This window comes from Python bivittatus, unplaced genomic scaffold (genome assembly GCF_059951505.1).
Source record: "Python bivittatus isolate LINGU-HERP-01145 unplaced genomic scaffold, Pbiv_v1 ctg000070_np1212, whole genome shotgun sequence".
Taxonomy (NCBI): Eukaryota; Metazoa; Chordata; class Lepidosauria; order Squamata; family Pythonidae; genus Python; species Python bivittatus.
Genome location: NW_028277034.1, coordinates 33,060,620 through 33,083,355, shown reverse-complemented (window position 1 = coordinate 33,083,355; position 22,736 = coordinate 33,060,620). Strand labels below are relative to the sequence as shown.

The 22,736-nt window shown below is 32.8% G+C and overlaps 1 protein-coding gene across 1 annotated transcript in view; it reads left to right on the top strand.

Moving 5' to 3' along the window:
• Positions 1–22,736, top strand: part of USP53 (ubiquitin specific peptidase 53) — a 36,238-nt gene that overhangs the window by 5,302 nt on the left and 8,200 nt on the right. Inside the window, exons 2-15 of the mRNA XM_088132900.1 lie at positions 2,648–3,283; positions 6,649–6,741; positions 8,186–8,320; positions 8,946–9,059; positions 9,139–9,221; positions 10,790–10,895; positions 11,820–11,966; positions 13,833–13,982; positions 14,369–14,540; positions 15,577–15,723; positions 16,572–16,718; positions 16,887–17,613; positions 18,356–18,432; positions 21,600–21,681. Coding sequence (XP_087989026.1) covers positions 3,140–3,283; positions 6,649–6,741; positions 8,186–8,320; positions 8,946–9,059; positions 9,139–9,221; positions 10,790–10,895; positions 11,820–11,966; positions 13,833–13,982; positions 14,369–14,540; positions 15,577–15,723; positions 16,572–16,718; positions 16,887–17,613; positions 18,356–18,432; positions 21,600–21,681 — 2,324 coding nt within the window. The 5' untranslated portion in view covers positions 2,648–3,139. The remainder of the gene's footprint in view (positions 1–2,647; positions 3,284–6,648; positions 6,742–8,185; positions 8,321–8,945; positions 9,060–9,138; positions 9,222–10,789; positions 10,896–11,819; positions 11,967–13,832; positions 13,983–14,368; positions 14,541–15,576; positions 15,724–16,571; positions 16,719–16,886; positions 17,614–18,355; positions 18,433–21,599; positions 21,682–22,736) is intronic.

The window sequence follows — 22,736 nt, the reverse complement described above, 5'->3', positions numbered from 1 at the left end:
CTTAGTATACTACTCCATTCATGAACTGTCATGCAGCAATAAGAAACACAAATGTTTTAAAGATTTCTTAAATACTAAGAGATTGTGCCAGAAATATCTATGGAGTACATGTTATCCAGAGGATAGTCAAAGTTGCGCTGGTTCTTTGAATAATTTCATCATTTTGTAGACAGTAAACAAAACTATGAATAAATATTGGCATACCTGTGTATAGGTAAAAAACATATATAGTTTAAATACTTCTCTGAATTTTAAATTATACCAAATGTTAAAACTATTTTCAAAAAAGTTAATTTTTTTTCATTAGCTTTTCTTCTCCATATCGTCATATCTTAAGGAACAAAAATATGCAGGTCATATAGAAGACTTCATTTGGAAGCTACAAGTGTATTTACATATTCTGTGTCTTCTATATTCATCTTTTCACATTTGCTTTATATTAGGGTTACCATATTTTAACTTTTTAAACCCAAGGATGGGATTATTATATAATAAGCCACACTATTTATTTTATTTATTTAGAAAATTTATACAGCCACCCATCTTAAATACATAACTATGGGTGATGAACAATAAATACAAAGACAATATAAAAACTCACAATCCATTAAAATAATACAGTCTACTTTCCTGAATGTATTTAGTTTTGTTCCTTTAAAATGTGAACTGCAGATACCTCAATAAATCTTTTACAGTTTTTTTTAGTTACTACCAATAGGGCTAACTGGAACTGAAGAAGTTTCAAATCAATACCCTTTGCCCTTTACAGACCACTGTCTGTTATAATTCAGATGTTTCTCCTTTTTAGAAGCATTACTTCTTACAAGCATTACTTGTAAGAAAATCAAAAGTCTCTGCCACTTGTCAACCAGTATTTATGGATACAAAGTTTCCTACCATTTGGAAACAGTTGTTTGTCACACAGCTCAAAGAACACTCAGTATTACTGACACTGAAAATTCTTTTAATTGATTGCAGATTAGTAGCATCATTTCTTAAGTATCTGGTCCTGCCTTAATCTCAAGAATTAAAATAGTGATGTCACACTGATTTTGCATATCGCTCATTAATTGATTAGAAGTCCATATAGCAAGCATGCAGCTTCCTATTTTTCTCAACCTCATCAACTTAGGTTTGTCGTCATCTTAATAGAATAAAATTCAAATATTAAATTCGTCAGATAATGAAAGCTGACTTCCTGAAGTTTCAAATGTTTTCTGAAAGAAAACGTTATTAGGGAAATTTCTTCCCCTTATAAGTTATCTCTGCCTTGATACAGTTATGAAATTGTAAGCCCATGATCTAGTACACCAATGTTTGTTAAATAATCTCTTTCACATACACTTTTTCTCTTTCTTTGCAACAGATCCTCAGAAATTGAAATCACAATGTTCTGACCTGATATACTACTGTTTGTGGCACAAAAGTATGAGATTCTAGTCCAATAATACCATAATGTTTTTCGTATGGTATGAAATTATAAGGCTATGCCTTGGTAAAATAGTATTTCTAGCTGAATTACCCCACCCCAATAAACCAGTATTAAGTGATCTGTCTCTAACAAATTTCCCTGAAGAAAAATAAAGATTATATCAAATGACAAACAAGGACTTTTCCAAAACTGCAAACCTCTCCCAATAAACCAGTATTTGTTAAATGATCCACCTATATGGAAAAAGGGAGAGGAAGCCACACATCTTTGGCAAATAAATCAGTGTATGTGATATGAAATCATATGTCTCTGGCAATTCAGTTAGTGTTTCTTGTCTCTTGTTAAGTCTCTGGTACTTAAGTCATGAAAACACAAGGCTCTGCCTGATAAAACTATATTTGTTAAAAGCTGACAGCTTTCTTCTCTGAAGCACAAAAAAAAAAAAAGTATAAAATCAAACTCTTGCCCCAGTGATGCTTTTGAAAAATAGTGGCTTCCTATGCCTATTAAACTAGCATTTAAGTAATCTCTCTCTCTGAAACAAAAATAAGTATGAAATCACCACTCTGTTGCTAAAACCAATATTCGCTATTATATCAGAAGTTTTTCCGAGCTAAGCCAAGTGTGGTATGAAATCACGGTGACACTTAAATCAAATGTTTGTGATATTAAATTAGAAGTCTCTATCCCAATAAACCAGCATTCCTAATAAATCACAAGTCTCTGAGTAAACAAGGAGGTCTGAAATCAAAAGACTCCCCAAGGTAAAATTGTGTGTGTGGGTGGTGTGAAACCATAAGTTTCTATAACTAAGCCATAATTTGTGATAGGAAATCTTAAGTATGAGAAGTAAACCAGTGTTGGATTCAAAAAAAATCTACTTGTGTTTACGTGATATCCTGTCCTCCCTGAAACGAACAGCAACACAAAGCCTGAAGCATGCTTTTGGACATCTCATTACCGGCAGTACCTTTATTTATATGCTTACCGGCCACTCCCTTTCTTCTTTTGCTCACTAAGTAGGAGGTATCAAGCAAAGTGTCAGTCCCAGAGGCTATAACTGGGAAGCACTGTTCGTGTGCTTTTTTACTTTGACAGAGGCCTCCTTATGCCGTTTCAGTCTTGGATATTTTTATTCTCTGCCTTATAGATCGTGACTGGTGAAGAAAGTATGTGTATACAATCGTAACTCCCTCTCTCCTTTTCTTTTTTCAGACTTTGAAAAATAATATGAAGTATATATAGAATTATTTCTGCAAACCAAAAGAAGAAATGTGATATATTTTGCTGATATTGAGAAAGAAGAATCAGCATAAAATCCCTGCATACAATACTAGCTAAGAACTCCTGGGTTTTGATAGTTGCTATTATATTTTAAAAACCTTTCCCCAAATGATATTGCATTCAAAGTTAAAAGGGAGATGAATATTACAAAGATGATCAATCAGTATTTTCACAGTTCTTCAGATTACATTAACTTTATTCACTGGAGTTTCTGATATTTTTATGCTCTATTTTGACTTCAGATTTTAAAAAACTATTTTCATAAACCAAATAGAGCATAACAACGTTATCTAAGTGCAAGCTCAAGACTTGGAAGCATGATCACAGTGCCATACTTTTTTTAAAGTCGATTGTCTGAATCTGCCTTGTTCTGCTCAGCTTCCTTACATTTTACTTTATAAATCTGTATTTATTTCCTAAATAATGGCATGGGCAAAATTCTTGAGAAAACCTGGAGGAAATCTTGGAAAAGTATATCAGCCTGGAAGTGTGATGTCCCTGGCTCCCACGAAAGGCTTATTAAATGAACCAGGACAAAACAGTTGTTTTCTTAACAGTGCTGTACAGGTAAGGAAGAGCTACATCAATCCTTGTACTGAATGTTGAAAGCATTATATTGAACATATGTTTTATTGCAGATATGTTAATCTAAATTCCTGTTATTGTGTGTCAAGGGTTTTCCATTTCATAATTTTGATTAGTTCTATATCCGTTGTAAGAGAAAAGTCTTACAAAAGTGGCAACAGAGAGTAAATGATTACTCTGATTATTCATAAACTACAGTGTAATTTTTATTTGGTTGTTTATATAAGATGAGATGATAAACAAGAAAAAAATATTGTAGACCAAAGAAACCAAAACAGGAAGTACCAGAATGAAAGGATAAATTCCATAGGATGCTAAAAAGATACTTATTTTGAAAAAAAATATATAGTACAATGGATTTCAGAGTTCTTCATCGGGGCAATGCTTAATATATATATAGAGAGAGAGATTATATAAAACTCAAAATGCTATTTAAAACAAAATATAAATGCATATATAAAAGCTGCTAAAATTATATTAGAGTAATTGAAATCAGGCTTTATTCTATACTTTTATTAGTTAAAACTAAATTTACAATATAAAATACTCTGTACCACCTGCACAACCCTCAGGCAAGCAGCATTGTGCAGCCTGTTGGCGTTTTTAAAAAAGTAATAAATTTGCCACTTCCCTGAAAGTGCACTGTCAAACACTTCCATGCCTTGCTGCCACTGCCAGCTCCAGCACTGCTGCTGCTCCGCTATCTGGTGAACAGCTGATTGGCACACCAGGTATTCCTTTGTGGTGTGCAGTGATTTTTAATTTATCAATGTAGCCCTTTCCCCTCTATAACTGTGCAAGCCTGCTCTATATCATAATAATATTCCCATATTCTACAAACATAGAGTTTGCGAAGTATTTCATAACATAAACATTCAAAGATAAACTTTGACTTCTGTGAAAGGTTTCTGTGACTTCATAGTGACTGATTGAGGAAGCAGCCAGATTTTTTTAAAGCTATATGTTTAAATTCTTCCAACAAAAGAATCCACGTTTGGGCATTTTACTGTTTCTTCAAACACAATTTTTGCCATACGTGTGACATTTTATTTCTCTTTTAATAAAGGCTACAAACTGATCAACTAGAAGCTCACAAGGAGGACCTAGATAAGACATTCGGTATAAAAATACTGAAAACAGATGCAACATTTATGCATGTCTTGACACATGGAATTAACAAATGCCTATTGATTACATAGTGCAAAGGCCGGCTAACAAAATAGGCATTTCACATAATTGTAGTTGAAGTAAATATTGCTTATGTATGGTAATGAGCTCCTTCTTTCAGAAATCTTAGTCCAGAATAAGATTGTAGAATATTGTTAATTCAGTACAGAATTCCAAAGATAAATTGTAATAAGAACAATTTAGCCAAGTTACTAATACTTCACAAAAACTAATAATTTTTACAATATAAATAGTAGAAACCTAAGAGTGTTAAAACTTCCCAAATGTGAAACTTAGATGTACTATACATAATGTCATTAAAGTGCCAGAAGATTTCTCCCAAATTCACGTTTATATAGTTTATGTGGCCCTTATACTGTAAAACTGAATTTATATGTCAGTTTATGTTGGTTATCTTTGAATCTTGGAGAATATATAAAGTTGAATGGAATTTTAATTATTGTTGATAGGAGATGTTATAATTTTAAAATTATGCTTTGATATGCATATATTATAGATATTTTTCATATAACATTTTTATTGCAAGGCCTGTATGGTTGTCATAACATCCCGTAATATACAGTATCCTTTCCAGGGAAATATTTGTACTTAGAATAATAATATTTTGAATTACAGCCAACATCACAAGGACTTCAGTTACTGCATTTGGAATTTCTTGTACTTTACTACTACCCACATGTTTTCCAGATCTCTTCTTGGAAAGTTCCAAAGCTTTTGGAGCAGATTAGATTCTCTCTCTGTCCCTTCCTCTTCAATTCCCCCTCCATTTTGCTAGTTAGTGGGGAACAAAGTTGGTTACAATGATTGATCCAGTAATGGTGCTTATCTTTCTTAACAGAATACTGTTATTTTACAACAATCTAACTATAGTTGCAATCTTAATTAGTCAAATAGTAATAAGAATTGTGTGGATCAGAATTTCATAAACTTTACTAGTAGGGATTATTTATTTATTTATCTGTCTATAGTTAATATTTTTAAAGCTGTCAAACTTCTCTTTCTTCGTTAAAGCCTTTTAATATTATGGATGCTGAATATTCTTTAGAGTTTTTTGCTGTTCTGTCCAAACTTAAATGTTAAGTTGAGAATATTATAGTTCATAAATCCAAAGTGGAATTTCACTGAATATATGTAAATGAAGTACATGGGTACATATTGCTCTAAAAGCTTTTGTATCTAACTAAGCTGACAAGAGTTTCCTTAACTGTTTTAAATGTGTTTCTTCTTTCACGTACCTTTCTTCTGCACTGGATTAAAAAAAAAATAAGGAAAATTTGAGATTTGTACATGGGAAGAGTTACATGGTCTGGCAGACCCTTATGCTTAATAATTGGAATTGGTTGTGAAACAATCCACAGTTAAAATTAAACTGCATCTTCTCTTAAAAATTGAAATGACTGTGTATATGGTTCTTTGATGTGCATTATAATTTAGTGTTAGCATTCCCTCATGTACTTCATATTTGTTCCTAGCAGGAAGTAACACCAAGTTTTGTTAAATGGAATCTCTGGCTTGTTTTTGTCCTAAAATCTGTAATGTGTTCTTAGTTTAAAAGCCTGCTTAACTGCTGTTTCTACTTCACAAACAATATAAAATACGGTATAGAACTATTGGTTTAATCATTTGGAGATATATGGAGTGATCAAGTAAAGTCCATTCTTCTTTAAATCACAGTTTGGAAGAATGTTGGTCCAATGTGACATATGAATGTGACAACATCTATTGTAATGTTTGTATTCATTATATTTTATGTTCAATGAAATGATTACAGTTAACTAAATTTATGGGTACTATTATATGTGAAATTACATATACACACACATACATATAATAGATATATCTAACTATGTCCTGTATGAATAAATATAACTACCCAAGAAAATTATTAAGTAAAATATTGTGTAAACTTATATGTTGATTTAAACAGTGAGTGAAAAAAGGTTGAATAAGAAAAATTGATTATCGCTTAATGTTTGTTAAGAATTATTGCAGATTTCACTAAAGTAAAGCAAGACCTCAAAAGCAATGTAATTGTAGCATTTCATGTTGTCATGGAGTATTTGGAGTAAAAAATAGCAGTTAATTGTAGACATTGACCTTTTAGAATGAAAACAAATCTTTGTTGGCAAAAATGAAGGGTAGTTTTCTCTTCTTTTTAGGTTTTATGGCAACTTGATATATTCCGTCGAAGTTTAAGAGGTCTCACAGGACATGTTTGTCAAGGTGATGCCTGCATATTTTGTGCTTTGAAGGTAACTCAGAATTTTCTTATCTGCCTTGTATAAATGAGGACTAATTTTGGCAGTGTAATTTTCATGAATTCTTTGATATAACACATATCTAATAAATTTTAAAATTGTAAATAACTTCTAAAAGTAGCATTTATTAATAGTTTCAATTGCTTTTAATCAAATATTCTGTATATAAGTCCTGAAGCAGAGAGAGGCATTTTTTTTCTTTCAAAGGATATGTTTCTTCTGGTGTAATTTGTTGATTACCATATAATAATGGTAGCATTGTAACATTCATCAGAAAACCTTTTTTTCTGATACCCTTTATTTCCCAAAAACTGGTGGCTCCAGCTAAAAGATAAATAATCCATGGCAGATACCTGGACTCATTACTTGTACAGGTGTTTTGAAAATAGGTTGAGAGGTGCATGAATCATCTTAAGGGATACAGATTGTCTACCTTTTGTCTAAAACAGATGTAGATTAGTAAAGGAAAAGAACTGGAAAAGAAAAACAAGTAAGTGCCATTGCTGGATATCAGTTCGTACTTCGTTCATGACTAGGAATATTATGTTGACTCATTTTTTTGCTGTTCTTGCTTGACTGCATATAGAACCCATGCTCAGAGTGAGTATACCAGTTGCTTAAGGAGAGAGTGAAGATACAGCTTTCATGCCATGGTTATAAGAAAATATAGTTAGCCACTGTGGGAATTGAGTTGCTGCAGTATACTGAGTGTTGATCAGTTGGCCTTTTATGATTTCCTCACACTGCAACAGGAGCAAACTCTGTTGCCACTGTGGCTCAACCTCTCTGATCTCTTGTTGAAAGTTCTATTTTCAGTGAGCTCAAGATGTCAAAAAAATCTTTGATGGAGAAAAAAATAATTAAATTTTATATATTTCTAGTGATGATAAAAAACGTAATAGGCTATTTCACGTATAATTCTTTCTTATTGGAAGGAGTAAGCACAAATATGTTTGAGTATGCCACACAAATTGCCCCAGATTTGTTCTTGGCTTATTAATGTGATTTGATAGCAGAGGAAGCAGCAGGATTCCTATTCAAACATATTGTAAACAGCCATGGATGCAGATTTTGGGCTCGTTAACCTCTCAACTTGCAGGAGGAACAAAACAGAAGTAGATTATGGCTTATAATGAGTGAACATGTTCAGTATTATGTGTTGGATACATGTGCTATGTTCAAAATAGCCATCATTGCAGAACTTTGGTCTGTATTAGATAGGGAACAAGTTGCCTTTTAGCTGTTGAATGTGAACTTCCAGAAGCCATAGTCAGCTAATAGTAAAGGATTTTAGTTCTAGTTCAGCAGCATCTGGAGAATCACAGGTTCCCAATACCACCTCTAGGTGCTGGAGCCTCTGTTATGACGTATTCAGATATACTGTACTGTTCCCAATCAGTTAATAGATAAAAGTATAAATATTGCTGTTGAATTCCAGACAATATTTTCCCAATTCCAACACAGTCGAGAAAAAGCTCTCCCATCAAATAACATGAGACATGCCTTGGCTGAAAGTTTTAAAGAAGAACAGCGATTTCAGCTTGGTTTAATGGATGATGCAGCAGAATGTTTTGTAAGTATCATAATATTAAAGTATTTTTAGATACAGTTTTGATTGTTGAAATGGCTGTAGAAGAGCCATATTTGATATTTCAGTGAAAAGTCTAATAAACTTTAGGAAAGAATGAGTCAGTTTAGGCCCATACGCTGTTAGACTCTAAAAAGTGCTGTATCAACAATGATAATCCTTTTTTGAAAGATTATAAATAAAGGTAATTTGCAATATGAAAAAAAATACTTGTTTGAGCTATTGTATACACCCAGTTAGATAGAATTGGGTCATTATTTCACTTGACACAAAGATTATAATTCTGGATGCAATAGGGGATCCTTTAGTTTGTTTCCAATGGCTACTGTTCCTTCATCCTAAGCGTAGGAGCCTAGAGCAAAGGAGTGTGGTTTATTTTAGAGTGAAACAAAGGTTGTTCTTGCTGAGATAAAAATGGCTATATTCAAACATATATGCAAGCCATCTGAAGGCTTAATTGGTGAAATGTTTGACAACCTGAAGGGCCAGGTTGGGGACAGATAACATTTGCATATGTCTCCCTATGAGGCCTCTTAGAGTCAACACCAACTTGATGGCATGTCGTCATCATCATCATCATCAAAATAAATCAAAACATTTACTTGTTTAGGAGAATATCCTTGAGAGGATTCACTATCACATAGTACCAAGCAATGGAACAGATATGTGTACTTCTAAATCCTGCATAACACATCAAAAGTTTGCTATGACATTATATGAACAGGTAAGATTTTTGTTCATATTTATTTAATTCCTTTGACATTTTAAAATCTCTAAAAATTAAGACTTTCTTTTATTTACAGTGTGTATGTTGTACTTGTGGGGCATCTTCAGACCCTTTGCCTTTTACAGAATTTGTGCGTTACATTTCAACAACAGCATTATGGTAAGAAAATGTCTTTGTGCTTTGTCTTTTTCTCTCCATTGTTCTCATAAGTTGACAATTTTAAATTCTAGTGAGAAGTAGAGCTTAGAGCAAAGATACTAGCTTTGATGAATGACCCAATTACCTCTTTATCATGTTAAAGCTGAGGAACATTCACATCCAAATGTGTCATCAGTTAGTAGGGGAGGGATATATTTATGTTCCAAAATTGCCATAATATTTGTTGTCAAATGAGAATGAAATATCTACTAAAAGTAAACTTGGATGATGTTGATTGGTAAAGTCACTAATGCATTGAGCACAATAGCATGTATCACATGCTCAACGTCTGGTGATTTGATGGACAAGTCTACATAAATTTCTTCACAACTGTGCAGAACTGGTTTGCGCTTGTTTTCTTAGATGTTTTTCCAACTGTCTAGCTTTACAGCATTAGGATTTTCTGGTGCTCCCTCACTGAAGTAGTAACAAATTCTGCTTACCTTTTTAAGGTTCAGTAGTTGTGTATGGTGGCAGCTTCTTCTGACCTTGTCTGGGCATGATCAAATCTTGTTTAAGGTTACTAGATCAGCCTTTATTTCCATTCTTCAGGAACGAAGATAACAGCTTGAACTAATAGGAAGTTGCTTCCTCCCAGATGATGGAAATCAGAATTTAACTAAACTATATCACAAGGCACAGCAAAGAAAATTTTGGAATAAGCTATCCTATTGTCGTACATGGAGTGACTTCCCATCAGTCCAAGCTGTCATCCTGTTTCTAATAGAATGGACATTTAGAGGTAAGCTAAATGTATCCTTTCAACCAGTATAATCTTATCATTTTGATGGAATGGGCTAGTAAACATAGTTTTTAGACATCATCACATTTGCCAAATGTTAAGCCCATAAATAATGCTTTCTTCAAATGAAATGTCTAGGGAATGTTGAAGTATAGCATTTAAATGTTTTACTTTGTCAATGTAATCCAGCCATTTTTAAGCATAATGGGGATGTTTACTTTGCAGTACATTTGCATCATAATGATCAGAATTGTTCAAACCATATTTTGATTTCCAGAAGCATTTTTTAAAAAATTACAGTCATAATAATAATAGCAAACTGTTGCAGTTTTGAACAGAGCTCAGTTCATAGGCTGCTAAAGTGCTCTGTGTGGTTTTAAGCTCCAAGCACCTGATTTGCTTGAAAATATATACATTCATATTTACATAATACATTTTCTTTTCTTGTACCTTTCTGTATTTGTAATATCCTGTAAGATTTGCAGAGCTCTAAATAGATGTAAATTTGTAAAAGAAATACACTTTTTTCTAATGTTGCTCACCTTCTTTAATGTAAACAGTAAAATGTCCACCCTCAACCATGGAGGTTCACTGAGCAAATTCCAGTCATGATCTCATCCCAACCAACCACACAGGGTTGTTGTGTGAAAGAATAGGAGGAACAAGTGCTGCATATGCTACCTTGAGCTCCTTCGTGAAAATCAGAATATAAATCTAACAAATATAAATATAACATTTTGTTTACTGCAGTAACAGTATGGGTTAAATCAAAATATTTCATTTACAGCAATGAAATTGATAGAATGGTGGAAAGGAATGAACGATTCAAACCAGAAATGTTTGCTGAACTGCTTCAGACTGCAAATACTACAGATGACTTCAGGAATTGTCCTGTAAGTTTACCAAAGAAATATTGTTTTTCTATTTTGATGTGAGGTTTTTTTTTTTCCCCCTGATAGTGATAAATCCAAACTTTTCATGTTAAGTACAAAAGTTTTTTGTTTTTTTTTTAAATTTGGCTTGATAGATCAATGTAGCATACTATAATCTGCCTTTAAACACATAAACTGTAAATCAAATTAGTACATTTGTTGACATATAAAATTAGGACAAAATCCTGGGAAAAATAACTCCTTGAAACAATATATGAGGACCATTAATTATTTGTTCTTGGCTCTCAGAAAAAATAGTTGTTTGAAAAAGGTAGGATATAATTGTTTTTTAAACTAATGATTATCTCAAAATTCATTGTGCAGATAGTCTTTATATTACTGAGTATAAAAACGATCATTTTGGAGAATTTGACATTAAAATAACAATTGTCATTTATACATTTCTGGTAAAAATCTTATAGCTTATTGATATACATAACAATTAATTGAAATTAAATAATTTAGTTTTATAAAACACAGTGGTATACCTTAATAGTTATTAAATTAGATTATCTTACAATTTGTTTTTATAATAGTTTTTTTCTTGAGTAGTTTTTCCATTATGCCTATTTGAGAGTTGCAGAAATATCTGTCGCTGTGCCATAGCAGTGATCAAAAACCAAATTACAGTAATTTATTTTAGTCTCTACAGAAACTTACTTTAGAGAAAAGCAGCAGGAAGCTCAGATGAATTGCTGCATAATTGCCAACATATTTAAGTTTAGTAACTGACCATTTAGATTAGAAATAATGGAACATGATGTGGATAAGCTGGAGATCTTGTCTATAATAAAACATACTCTAAATGAATTTTATGTGGTTTATAAAGATCTTGATATTCAAAAGCATCAAACCTTACTATTTATCTCCTCTTCTCTTTTGTAGAGCAACTGTGGCCAAAAAATTAAAATCCGTCGTGTTCTAATGAATTGTCCAGAAATTGTTACAATTGGATTAGTCTGGGATTCTGAACATTCTGATCTGCCAGAAGATGTCATCCGGAATCTGGCCACACAACTTTATCTTCCAGGGGTATTGAACATAATAATCAATACAATAATTTCTTTGCCCTCTCATATGTATTAAAAGAACTTTGAAATTTCTGAGAACAGGGTTCTCTGTCTTGTCTAATAGTACAGTCCTATACTCAGAAGAAACCCAATCAAATGAAGTTGGGATTTCTCCCAGAAAACCATGCATAGGATTGCAACTTGAAATAAAAAGGATTTTTAAAAAACTTTATAAATAGCTTGCACTTGAAATGGCCTCTGTTCATTCATTTACCACAATTTTTAATAGGGCTACAGTTTTTTTTAATTTAAAATATGTTTCATCTTGTGTTGGATGTTTAAAAAAAGTCAGAATACAACTTTTAAAATATGTGCTGCAGCTAATAAGAACAAAATAATAAAAATGTATAAATGAATACATAAGAATGTGTATGTCTACTTATTATAGAATGTATAAAACACTTCAATAATAAAATAGCAGAAACAGAGATTTAAAAAACTTAAAATTCAAGTTTTAAGTAAAATTCAACTTAAAACCACAAAATGGTTAACACATAATCAAAAGGTACATTCTGAAAAGTCCAGCCAAATAGTAGCATGTTTCCCTAGCTTATCATCAACAGTATCATCAACTCAAAGTATGAATCTTTGAGAAGGACATTCCAGAAATAAGATTCTTCCAGGTAAAGTTAATAGACTAGATAAGTATAGTCCTTTTTACAATCTGCTTTTAGGGACTGATTTTCAGTGCAATACTGAAAAATATTGCTCCAGTTTTTATAATTAGAAATCTGTAGAGATTTTTGAATAAATGGGATTATATTTACTCTATAAGCTTTACAAAGAGAATACAGTATTCCTTTTACCTTACTTGATGTCTAAAAAATGTGACACCGCAGCCTCAAGCTCTCTGAAGAGTTATATGGCCATTCTAGGTGCTCTAACATAAAGATCTGTATTTTTCAAACGGCCAGATGCTATTATATATGCATGGTAGCTCTTTAAATATTAAAAAGAGAGAGAAATGGGCTCTCAACACCAGCTGTTTATGACGGAGTTGGAGAGGTCAGCATCCTAGCCAAAATTATTCTGACTACTTTCTATCTTGCCTAGGATCTACTGGAAGATAAATACATAATATAGACCTATCAGGATTCCAGGCAGAATTTGTTTTAACTTCTAGAAGCTATTCATTGGTCATTCCTGCTTATAGGCTGGAAGACTCAGACCATCAATCTAAGTGATGAGAGCTGAATCAAACAGAACATAACATTTCTAATGAATAAATCAGTTTAAAACCATCTTTTTAAAGGAATCAAGTTTGAACCTGGGAAAATAACCTGCTCAACTAGAACCAGAGGGGTAATGCAGAGTGCCAAATGACATGTCCTGGGAAAATACTTGGCAGTGAGTGCTGCCTGATTAATTGTTTAGTTTATTAATTAACCCGCTAATTGTTTAATTACTAATGGATTTTAAAATAATTTTATTTAAAATACTTCCAATTAAGTGGAAAACTTTGGCAAACTGTATATTGGTTTGTTTACAGATAAAATTCCTATATGTATATTAAAAGTTAATAATTTAGAATATAAAAAGTACAACATTTGATAAATATTATAGCGTATTGTCACCAGTTAAGATTAAAAGTACAATTCTATAGCCAATTACACAGAAATAAGTTCACTGAAAATAACAGGATTTATTCTAAATAGGCATCTCTAAGATTACAGTATGCTGATGTCAAAGAATAATTGAAATGCTTTAGTTTCTATGCTTTGCTAAATGCAGTTATAAACTGGATAAAATCTTTCAATTTGGTTATGTAAATTTGTTATTTATCCTCAGCTCTACTTCTTATTAGCTTACCTATCTATCATTTTTACAGTTGTTTTATAGGGTTACTGATGAACATGCCAAAAACAGTGAGCTTTTTCTTGTGGGGATGATATGCTATGCAAGCAGACACTATTGTGCCTTTGCCTTTCATACCAAGAGTTGTAAATGGGTGTTATTTGATGATGCTAATGTTAAAGAGGTAAGTTAGTTATGATATTGTATTTTATATGGAGGCATTCAGATATTTCCTAAAGATAATAAGAGATAAAAATTTAATATAACATTCTGACAGTCTTAATTTTGATATGAAGATAATACTTCACGTTTCTAAGCATGTACATTTTCTGACCTGAAATGAAAGATTTAGTTTTTGTTCTAAGTCATGCAGGGAATTTGCTGCCTCACTGACATGCATTACAAAAAAGGACCATTATAGTTCTTATTTTTCACATGTCTAAACTATTTAAGGAAATTTTAATTTGTTTGAATGTATACATTCACGTCCAGTTTATTTTTAATTGTATTATGACTTTTTCTTACCTGAATTAAGTGATTACTTCTGCATTTGGGGGAAATCTTTTTTAGGTTGGAACAAAATGGAAAGATGTGGTGTCCAAGTGCATTCGGTGTCACTTTCAGCCATTACTACTATTTTATGCAAACCCAGATGGTACACCAGTATCAACAGAAGATGCACTTCGGCATATAATTCACTGGTCACATTATAAAGCCTCTACAGGCAATGGAGAAGAACTTGGTAATAGAAACTTGAATCTTTACAAATTCATACTTATTTAGTAATATGAGGAGGTGCTTAATGTAGTGGTGTTGATATATGGAAAGGTGGCCTACCAACATTATATTCCCACTCATTGGGTTGTACCTAGAAGTCTTCCCTGGTTTTATCCTCAGACTGACTATGTGGCAGGTGGGGCTAGAGACAGTCAGTGGCCCAGAATTTTCCAGCGAACCACATGATTTGTTTTATTTTACTTTATTTTTGTAATTTAGCAAATTTATATACCCACCCATCTCACAAACATGACTTTTGGCAGCATGCAATAAACAAACACTTAAAAACAAGTATAAACAACCATTAAAAATAATTAAGCATCAATATAACTAAGACCGCAGAGAATGGACCAACATCCTAAACACAGTATAAGCACTTTGCAGCTGCCTGTTCCATTGGATCCTCAAGGCTACTGGAAAAAACATGTTTTAAGAGCTTTCCAAAAGGCTAATAGGATCGGGGCTATTGGTTGAATGAGTGCTTGAACCTTGGTGATGTTACATTAATGTATTAATGCACAATTTCTTGAGGTCGTGCTAGGGATAGATAAGTTGCAGGACCTTTAGTTATCAGGAAATTAATAAGCTGGGTCTGAGGGCTATTTAATTTTTCAAATGGAATGGAGTTCAGATATTAAATGGCAAAATGAATACATGATTTTTCAAAATGCATTTTTAATTTCAATCAAATGTAGTTTTTAAAAAAGACTAGATTTCTCAAATAATAACTAAATTAATATTTTTGAAATCTAGATTTTGTTAGTCTGAAATGGAATCCTACTTTAGATTTATTTGTAAAGGATGAGCCTTGATCATTCTTCAAATATTTTTCCTATTGTATTTAAACTATGTAGTGTGCCCAGTATAACTTTTATTCAGGCATTTATTTTTAATTTGTTAGGCAAAGTATTCATTAGAAAATCAATTTTAGAGCTAAAATACTGTAAGTAAACTTTTTCTTCTTAAAAGTAGTTATCTTTTTTAACATTCATTTTTCCTAGGGTTTGAGAAATCTACTTTTTTTAAATCAGATTGTGTAAAGGAGAATGGATTTGAAGAAACTGTTAACCAGAAGAGTAAAAAAAGTCAGCTAGAAAACTCTGCCTTTGCTCGGAACTCTACTCAACCTACTGGTGTCAGAGGGTCAGGTACATATACACATTTTTTAAAATTACTAGGTTGAATTATAGTTGGGTTAATTACAAGGTTGATCATACATAATTTTTGGTTGGGTCTTAAAAATGTATCTACTACAAGTCATTATACATTATATAAACTAGTCTACATAAAAAGTCCAGCTAACTACCATCTACAGTGATGCTTAAAAGTTTATAAACCCTTTTGAATTTTCAATATTTCTGCATAAATATGACCTAAAGCATGATCTGTTCTCCACACAAGTCTTAAATCTAGATAAAGAGTATCCAATGAAACAAATGAATCAAAAACAATATTTGGAATTAGTTTCTAGTGGTCTGACTATTCCAAATCTGGTTGAGTGTGGAGAGTATAATATTTAAAAACCTAGATTGTTTTGGGAATTAATGGGTTCTTACCACAGAATTTAGAATATAGTTTCCACTTTCTCCTGGTAATAGTCTTGTTCCTTCATCCCTGGTCTGATTAAGCTTTTGAAAGTGGGAAGATATGAGAATGAACCCATATATGCTGCTGCTTAGGTTTATCGTTTTCACTAGGTTCTTTGGGAAAAAAAAGAAACCTCAGAAATCTTCTCCAAAGTCTCTGAAGAAAAATGAGAAAACTCCCGCCCCCCCCCCCAAAAAATACAGGCTACTCACCCACTGCTATTTTTTTAATAATATGATTGGAATCTGCTAAACATTTTATCTTGCAGGAAGTAAACTTCTATATATTTGCTGAAGTTCTTTCCTTTTGTTGGACTATCAAAAAAGTTTAGAGAAGTCTGAATTAGGTTGCCTTTTTCTCTGTTCCAGTACTGTAAATGTATAAAGCATAGTAGCATTTATTGCTGCAGGTAAATTGGGACATAATGAGCATAGGGAAAAAGCAAAAGACATTTCCAGAGAGTGTGCTCAGAAGGCAGCTGAGATGAAAAGCTATCCATCATCATTGAGAAAGGATCCTGACAGAGGATCAAGGAGAGAATCTGGAAAACAAAAAGGTAACAGAAATTTCCTGTGGCTAATTCCTCCCGTATACCCTAACCCTATCTAAGTTTGCTTTGAAATTCTAAGGAACGTGAAAGAATTTTTTAAAAATGAATAAACTTTAAATTTGAATATGTTAATACTGTAAATAATTTGTACTCTGTTCTGGTAATTTGTTTAAGATCTATCTGGAGAAACACACACTAATTTTAAGCCAGGATCACCACCTTCTGGAACTGGATTTAGGCATCATTCTAATGAACGTCTATATGGTAGTCATGGGAGAGGACATTATAGACATGAAAAGATGCACAATCAAATTAGACCTACTGTACAGATGTTCAGCTCAAATAAAACAGAAAGTGTTTCTGATGGAGAGAAGATGAACCGCATAAAAACTGACAGCACGGCTGGTTATGAAACAGATAGTAGCCAAGATTCCAAAGACAAAGGAAGTGTCAGTAGCAGCAGAAGTCGAAGCAGAGGTTGGAAACCCATGCGAGAAACACTGAATGTAGATAGCATCTTTATTGAGTCTGAGAAAAAAGAGTATAGCTCAAAATCCAAGCTAAATGCAAGCAATAAACCCAAACATGAAAAGGAGCAGAGTTCAGTCAACTGCCCCAAAGAAAATCAGAGTCAGAAAGGTCTGATGACTATCTATGAAGATGAAGCAAAACAAGCAGGAAGCCAGAATTCATTGGATTTGGAAAGGAAAGGAAATAGAGAAAAAACCACAGGATTTATAGAGAGAAAGGTTCATAGTGATAATTGGCAAGTACAAAGGACTGAATCTGGCTATGAAAGCAGCGATCATATTAGCAATGCATCTGCTAACTTGGATTCACCAGTTACTGAAGGAACCAGCCCTGTTGATACCAACACTCTGAAAGAAAATATTTCCTGCAGGTAATGATATCAAAAGTATATATGTGTTTATATAAAATATATGTATACTGTAGTGTAACAATACCAAAACTCTCTACCAGAAATCTTAACTTTTAAAATGAAATTCAGTATTTCCTTTCATCATAATAGACTTTGTAGTATTCCAATTCCACTGGTAATTGAAAGCTTGGGAGAAGAGAAATACAAAACTGATTGACTAATAAGTAGAGTTGCTTGCATTGATTTTCTATTTATATTTGATTATCAAAATATAAATTATCAAATAGAAAATATTTGCTTATTAAGTTATCTATGTAGATTTCCTGTACTAAAGGGAAAAGAAACTTTTAACACTTTTTATTAAGATCCAGGTTTAATATTATTTTTATTTAAATGGCAGTATTTGAGGATATTCCAAATAGAATCAGGAGGCTGAGTTTTGTAAAAATACTAAGACTATAATCATGTAAATCTTGTTGCTTCCCTTTTTTCTATTTAACTTTCCAGGGTTGTATGTGTTCTCTTGATGCTTCTGCTTTATATTGCCAGTTGTAATACTGGGAGGAGTGAGAGAAAAGAGGAACAGGTTTTTTGGAGTTATTTTGTTCTATTTTTTAAATATGCTTCTTTGTTGAATTTGTAGATTCCTGTGTAACAAACATTTAGGTGTTTTGTAAAAATTTCAGTGGAATGTTTCAGGGTTAGTGAACTCTGTTACACTATTTGTACAGTCTGCTGATAATTACTGTATCATGTTTCATAGTGATCAAAACTTATCAGTCAGATATTCTGGAAATATCTTGCAGTCTTCCTCCCACCAGAACAAAAACTCTTTGGAAGGTAAGGTTGCTATCTGTGTTACATAAGTATATTGAACTGTTAAATGATATTTGACTTCTAAGACATTAATGCTTCATTAATAGTGGCAATAAAGGTGCAGTCCTAATGTCAGACATATTTAGTTTGACTAGAACATAGAGTTAGAATTCCTGCTGAGCTGTGTCTGATTTTAACCATGCATGGATCTTCATGTCAGCAGAAGAGAAAAATAACACATCTATTTTTATATTAGTTGGAATTCTGAAGGCACAGCAGTGAGCTGCTCTCATTGAATGTTTGCCACAATGATACTATATTGGGAGTGTTCAATCACAAGCTTGCACTGCCACCTCCTGTTCAGTATATATAATACCTTAGTAACAAATTAATAGTACTTTCATGGAGTTTCAAGATATTTTGTTAGAGAACCTAGACTGTTACACTTTTATCTGATTTAAATTAGTTCCATACTGTCAAAAATGTATTTATGTTGGCTTGAAAATTTAGAAAATGTTTTCAAAACAATATCTTGCAGAATGACTTAATTATATTTGGCACTTTAATTTTAAACATTTACTCATGTGTGTCTACTTTAATTACCATTATGCTTGGCTGGGAACACAAATAGCAGAATTACCCTTTCAGATCACATATCTGTAAATGTAGCAGATTTTAGGATTAGGCTGTCATATGGCTTTTTCTCTTAATGTTAATTTTACATGTTGTTTGTTCATAATATGTTCATGTTGATGCTTATGCAAGTAGTCCTCATTTAGCAACCACAACTGGGACTGGCAACTTGGCTGTTAAGTGAAGCGGTCACTAAATGAAACCATGACTGTGCTTACAATCTTACTTCAGCTTTCCTTTGCTTTACAGACCTCCAAAGTTCATAAATGTGAGGATTGATCATAAAGTTATTTTTTCATCACTGTTGTAACTATGAACAGTCAGTAAATGAGGCAGTTGCTAAATGAGGACTATCTGTAGCTAGAGTTGGAAGAGGCCATTAACCTCTGCAGTATAATTCCTGCTTAGTTCAGGAAATCAAATTAAAGCATCCTAATAGATAAGTGTCTGGTCTCCACTTGAGCATATCAAGTAAAGATGATTTATTTAGATGCTGTTATATCCCCTTTTCTCAAAATTAAACATTCCCAATGTCTTCATATCTCTTTCAAGGATTTAGTTTCCAGTTTTTTGAACATTCTTGTAGTCATTCTCTGATCTGTTCCAGTTTCTCTGAAACCTTCTTAAAATGTGCACTGAACTGAACACACTGTTGATGTAGCCTAAAATTGCATGTGGCTTTTTTTTTTTTTTGGCAATCACATTACAACTGCTAATTTATATGCAGTCTATAATCATCTTCACTATTCCAATATCCTTTTCACAAGTACTATTATTATGCCAAGTATGCCAAATATCCCCTATCATTTACCTGTGCATTTGTATTTTGTATTCTATGGGAACAACTTTGAATTCATTCTATTATTTTCAGTCTGTTTCTCTAAACTATCAAACTTCTTAAGAATTTTATTTCTATCTTCTTAAATTCCTTCCATCTTAAATTTGATAAGCACTCTGTTCACCTCTTCATCTAAGTCATTAATAAAAGTGTTGAAGAGCAGAGGGCCCAGGACTGATTTGCATGGTGCACCCTTGATAACTTCAGTCCAGTTAACTCAATAGCGATTGATGAGCACTCTGAGCACATTTTTCACACTAGCTCAGTATCCGTTTAAAGATCATGCAATTGAACCCACAGTTAACTTGCTTGCTAAACGATAGTGTCATGGGAAACTTAATCAGATGTTTTGCTGAAATTTACAAAATTCCCACAATCTACTAAGGAAGTTAACCAATTAAACAGGTTAGTTGGCTAAGACTTGTTCTTTTAGTAATTACCACATTGCTCCAAAGGGGCTTACGGCTCATTTTTTTTCTGATCTGCTATAGAATCTTTCCAGGTATTGATGCCAGACTTATTGGCCTATACAGGTAGCCCTCACTTAACAACCATTCGTTTAACGACAATTCAAAGTTATGACTGCCTTGGAAAAAGTGCTTTACAACCTGTACTCATACTTACAACCATTGCAAACTGTTTCACCCCCCCAGTGGTCATGTGATCATGATTTGCAACCTTTTTATGATGGTCATTAACCAAATCACCATGACTGTTAAGCAAATCGTGGTCATTAAGTGAATCATGTGGTCATTAAGTGAATTCTGGCAAAAAGGTCCATTGAGGAAATTGGATTCACTTAATGACCAGTGATTCACTTAATGACTATTTTAAAATGGTCATAAAATTGGGTCTGGCCACATGGTGACTCACTTAACAACCAATTTTCAGGTCTCTATTGTGGTCATTAAGCCAGGACTACCTTTAGTTCCTTTTGCTTTTCCTTGGAGATTAGGCAATATCAGCTCTATTTCAGTTGTCTAGTACTTCTTATTGGTAAAGATTGAGCCAAAATAGAAGTTTAGTAACTATGTCTTTTCTTTAAGTCTAAGTTACACATTGCAGTATACATTTGAAATCAAGAACTCCAGCTTTTCATTGTCTTTCTTCTAGTATTCCAGTTTCTCTGCTTCCTTCAAATCTTGCTCTGTGTTTACAGTAATAATCTAAGAATGTTGAATTCATAGCCTTGCAGGTGTTGGTGACCTAAACTCTTAGCAGTTCCAGCCAACATTGCTAAATAATAAGGAATGCTAATATTGTAGTTTGGCAGGATCTTTTTGTGAGGATTCTCCACTTCAGTTGTAATTCACCAGCAGAAAAACCAGTGACCAGTGGCAAAAAAACCTGTTTATTCTGAAGAGTTTCATAAAACATGGAATTGAAAATGTTCAGTGAGCTAAATACTATTGTTGGCCTACATCTGTATCAAATGCATATATATTTTTTCCTGTTGAAATCACTGGGTTTAAAAGAGTTTATGTTGATTTTCCTGGGATCTGAAAAGATCTGTTGAATATCTTGTACCTTATTCACTATTAATCAAGGAATTTCAAAGGATAATTTTAGAAAACAAATGTGAAAAAGTGTTGATACTTTCTCCTTGAATTTCAAAAATATGAGTGTTAAACTGAAAGGTTCTGTCTGTACCAATCTTAACTTAAATAAATCTTTAAAAGTATAAAGAAATGTTTTGAAATAACAAAATACTATTTTTCAGCACTGAAGAAAGGTCAGGTTAACACACATATTAACTACAAGCCACATAACTTATCATCAACTTCTCATCTGCAGATAAACAGGTAATTTTTAACTATGCACCATTTGATGTGTAGCAGGGATATGTAACTTTTGGGAAGTTATTACATTAAAAAAGGTAAACTCATTAATATATTTAAAATGTTTGTATATTTAATGGAGCATCTTTGCTGCTGCATTTTATACTCACCATCTTCACTTCTACTCATTAAGTGTAATAATTGTAAGTATTCAGACAGAATATTAAAATTCTTTAAATGCTTTTTCATGTTTGGAAATTTTAATATAAACTTGCACAGGTTAGATTACAAGTTTTGGATGGTGGATATTTGACAAACATGACAATTTATTCGACAAAGTTTTTAATTGGCATTCAGAACTCTGAACACCTTAATCTAGTGTATTAATGTATATCTGTATAGGTGCCTAGATACACTTTGAAGTTCTGAAATTACCCTCCATAATTCTAAATAGCACCTCCTCTCCTCTCCTCTCCTCTCCTCTCCTCTCCTCTCCTCTCCTCTCCTCTCCTCTCCTCTCCTCTCCTCTCCTCTCCTCTCCTCTCCTCTCCTCCATATGCTATGATGCCTTGCTTTCAATTTAGATTGGTAGCAAGCTTTCACATTGGTGATGCTTATGTTTGGAAATGACTTCTATAAAAGTATTATGTGGAGTCCTCTATCTTTCCAATGCCAGATAAAATCAGTATTACATATCTGAATATTTGAACAAAAGAAGAAAATGACATACTGTAACTTACCATTTTAGAGATGTTAAATACATAGCCAGAAAGAGAGGAATGCTTTTACCTACATCATCTTTTCAGGAACCATGAAAAAAATCAAAGTAAGTTATTGTGGTCATGTAGGTAAAAGTGTTAAGTAATGCTCACATGTTGCACTCCTCTGTTGCTGTCCAGGCCATTCAGTATCACAGATACAGGGCAGCCTGTGTTCATAAGTGTTCTTAGATCGGTTACATTCTATTGCTTTCCTCCATAAATACATTTTTTTATTTGTTCAGAAAAAAAGAGGATTATACTAAAGCACTATATTAGGATGGGATTTATATCTATATAAGAACAGCCCCTTTGGATTAG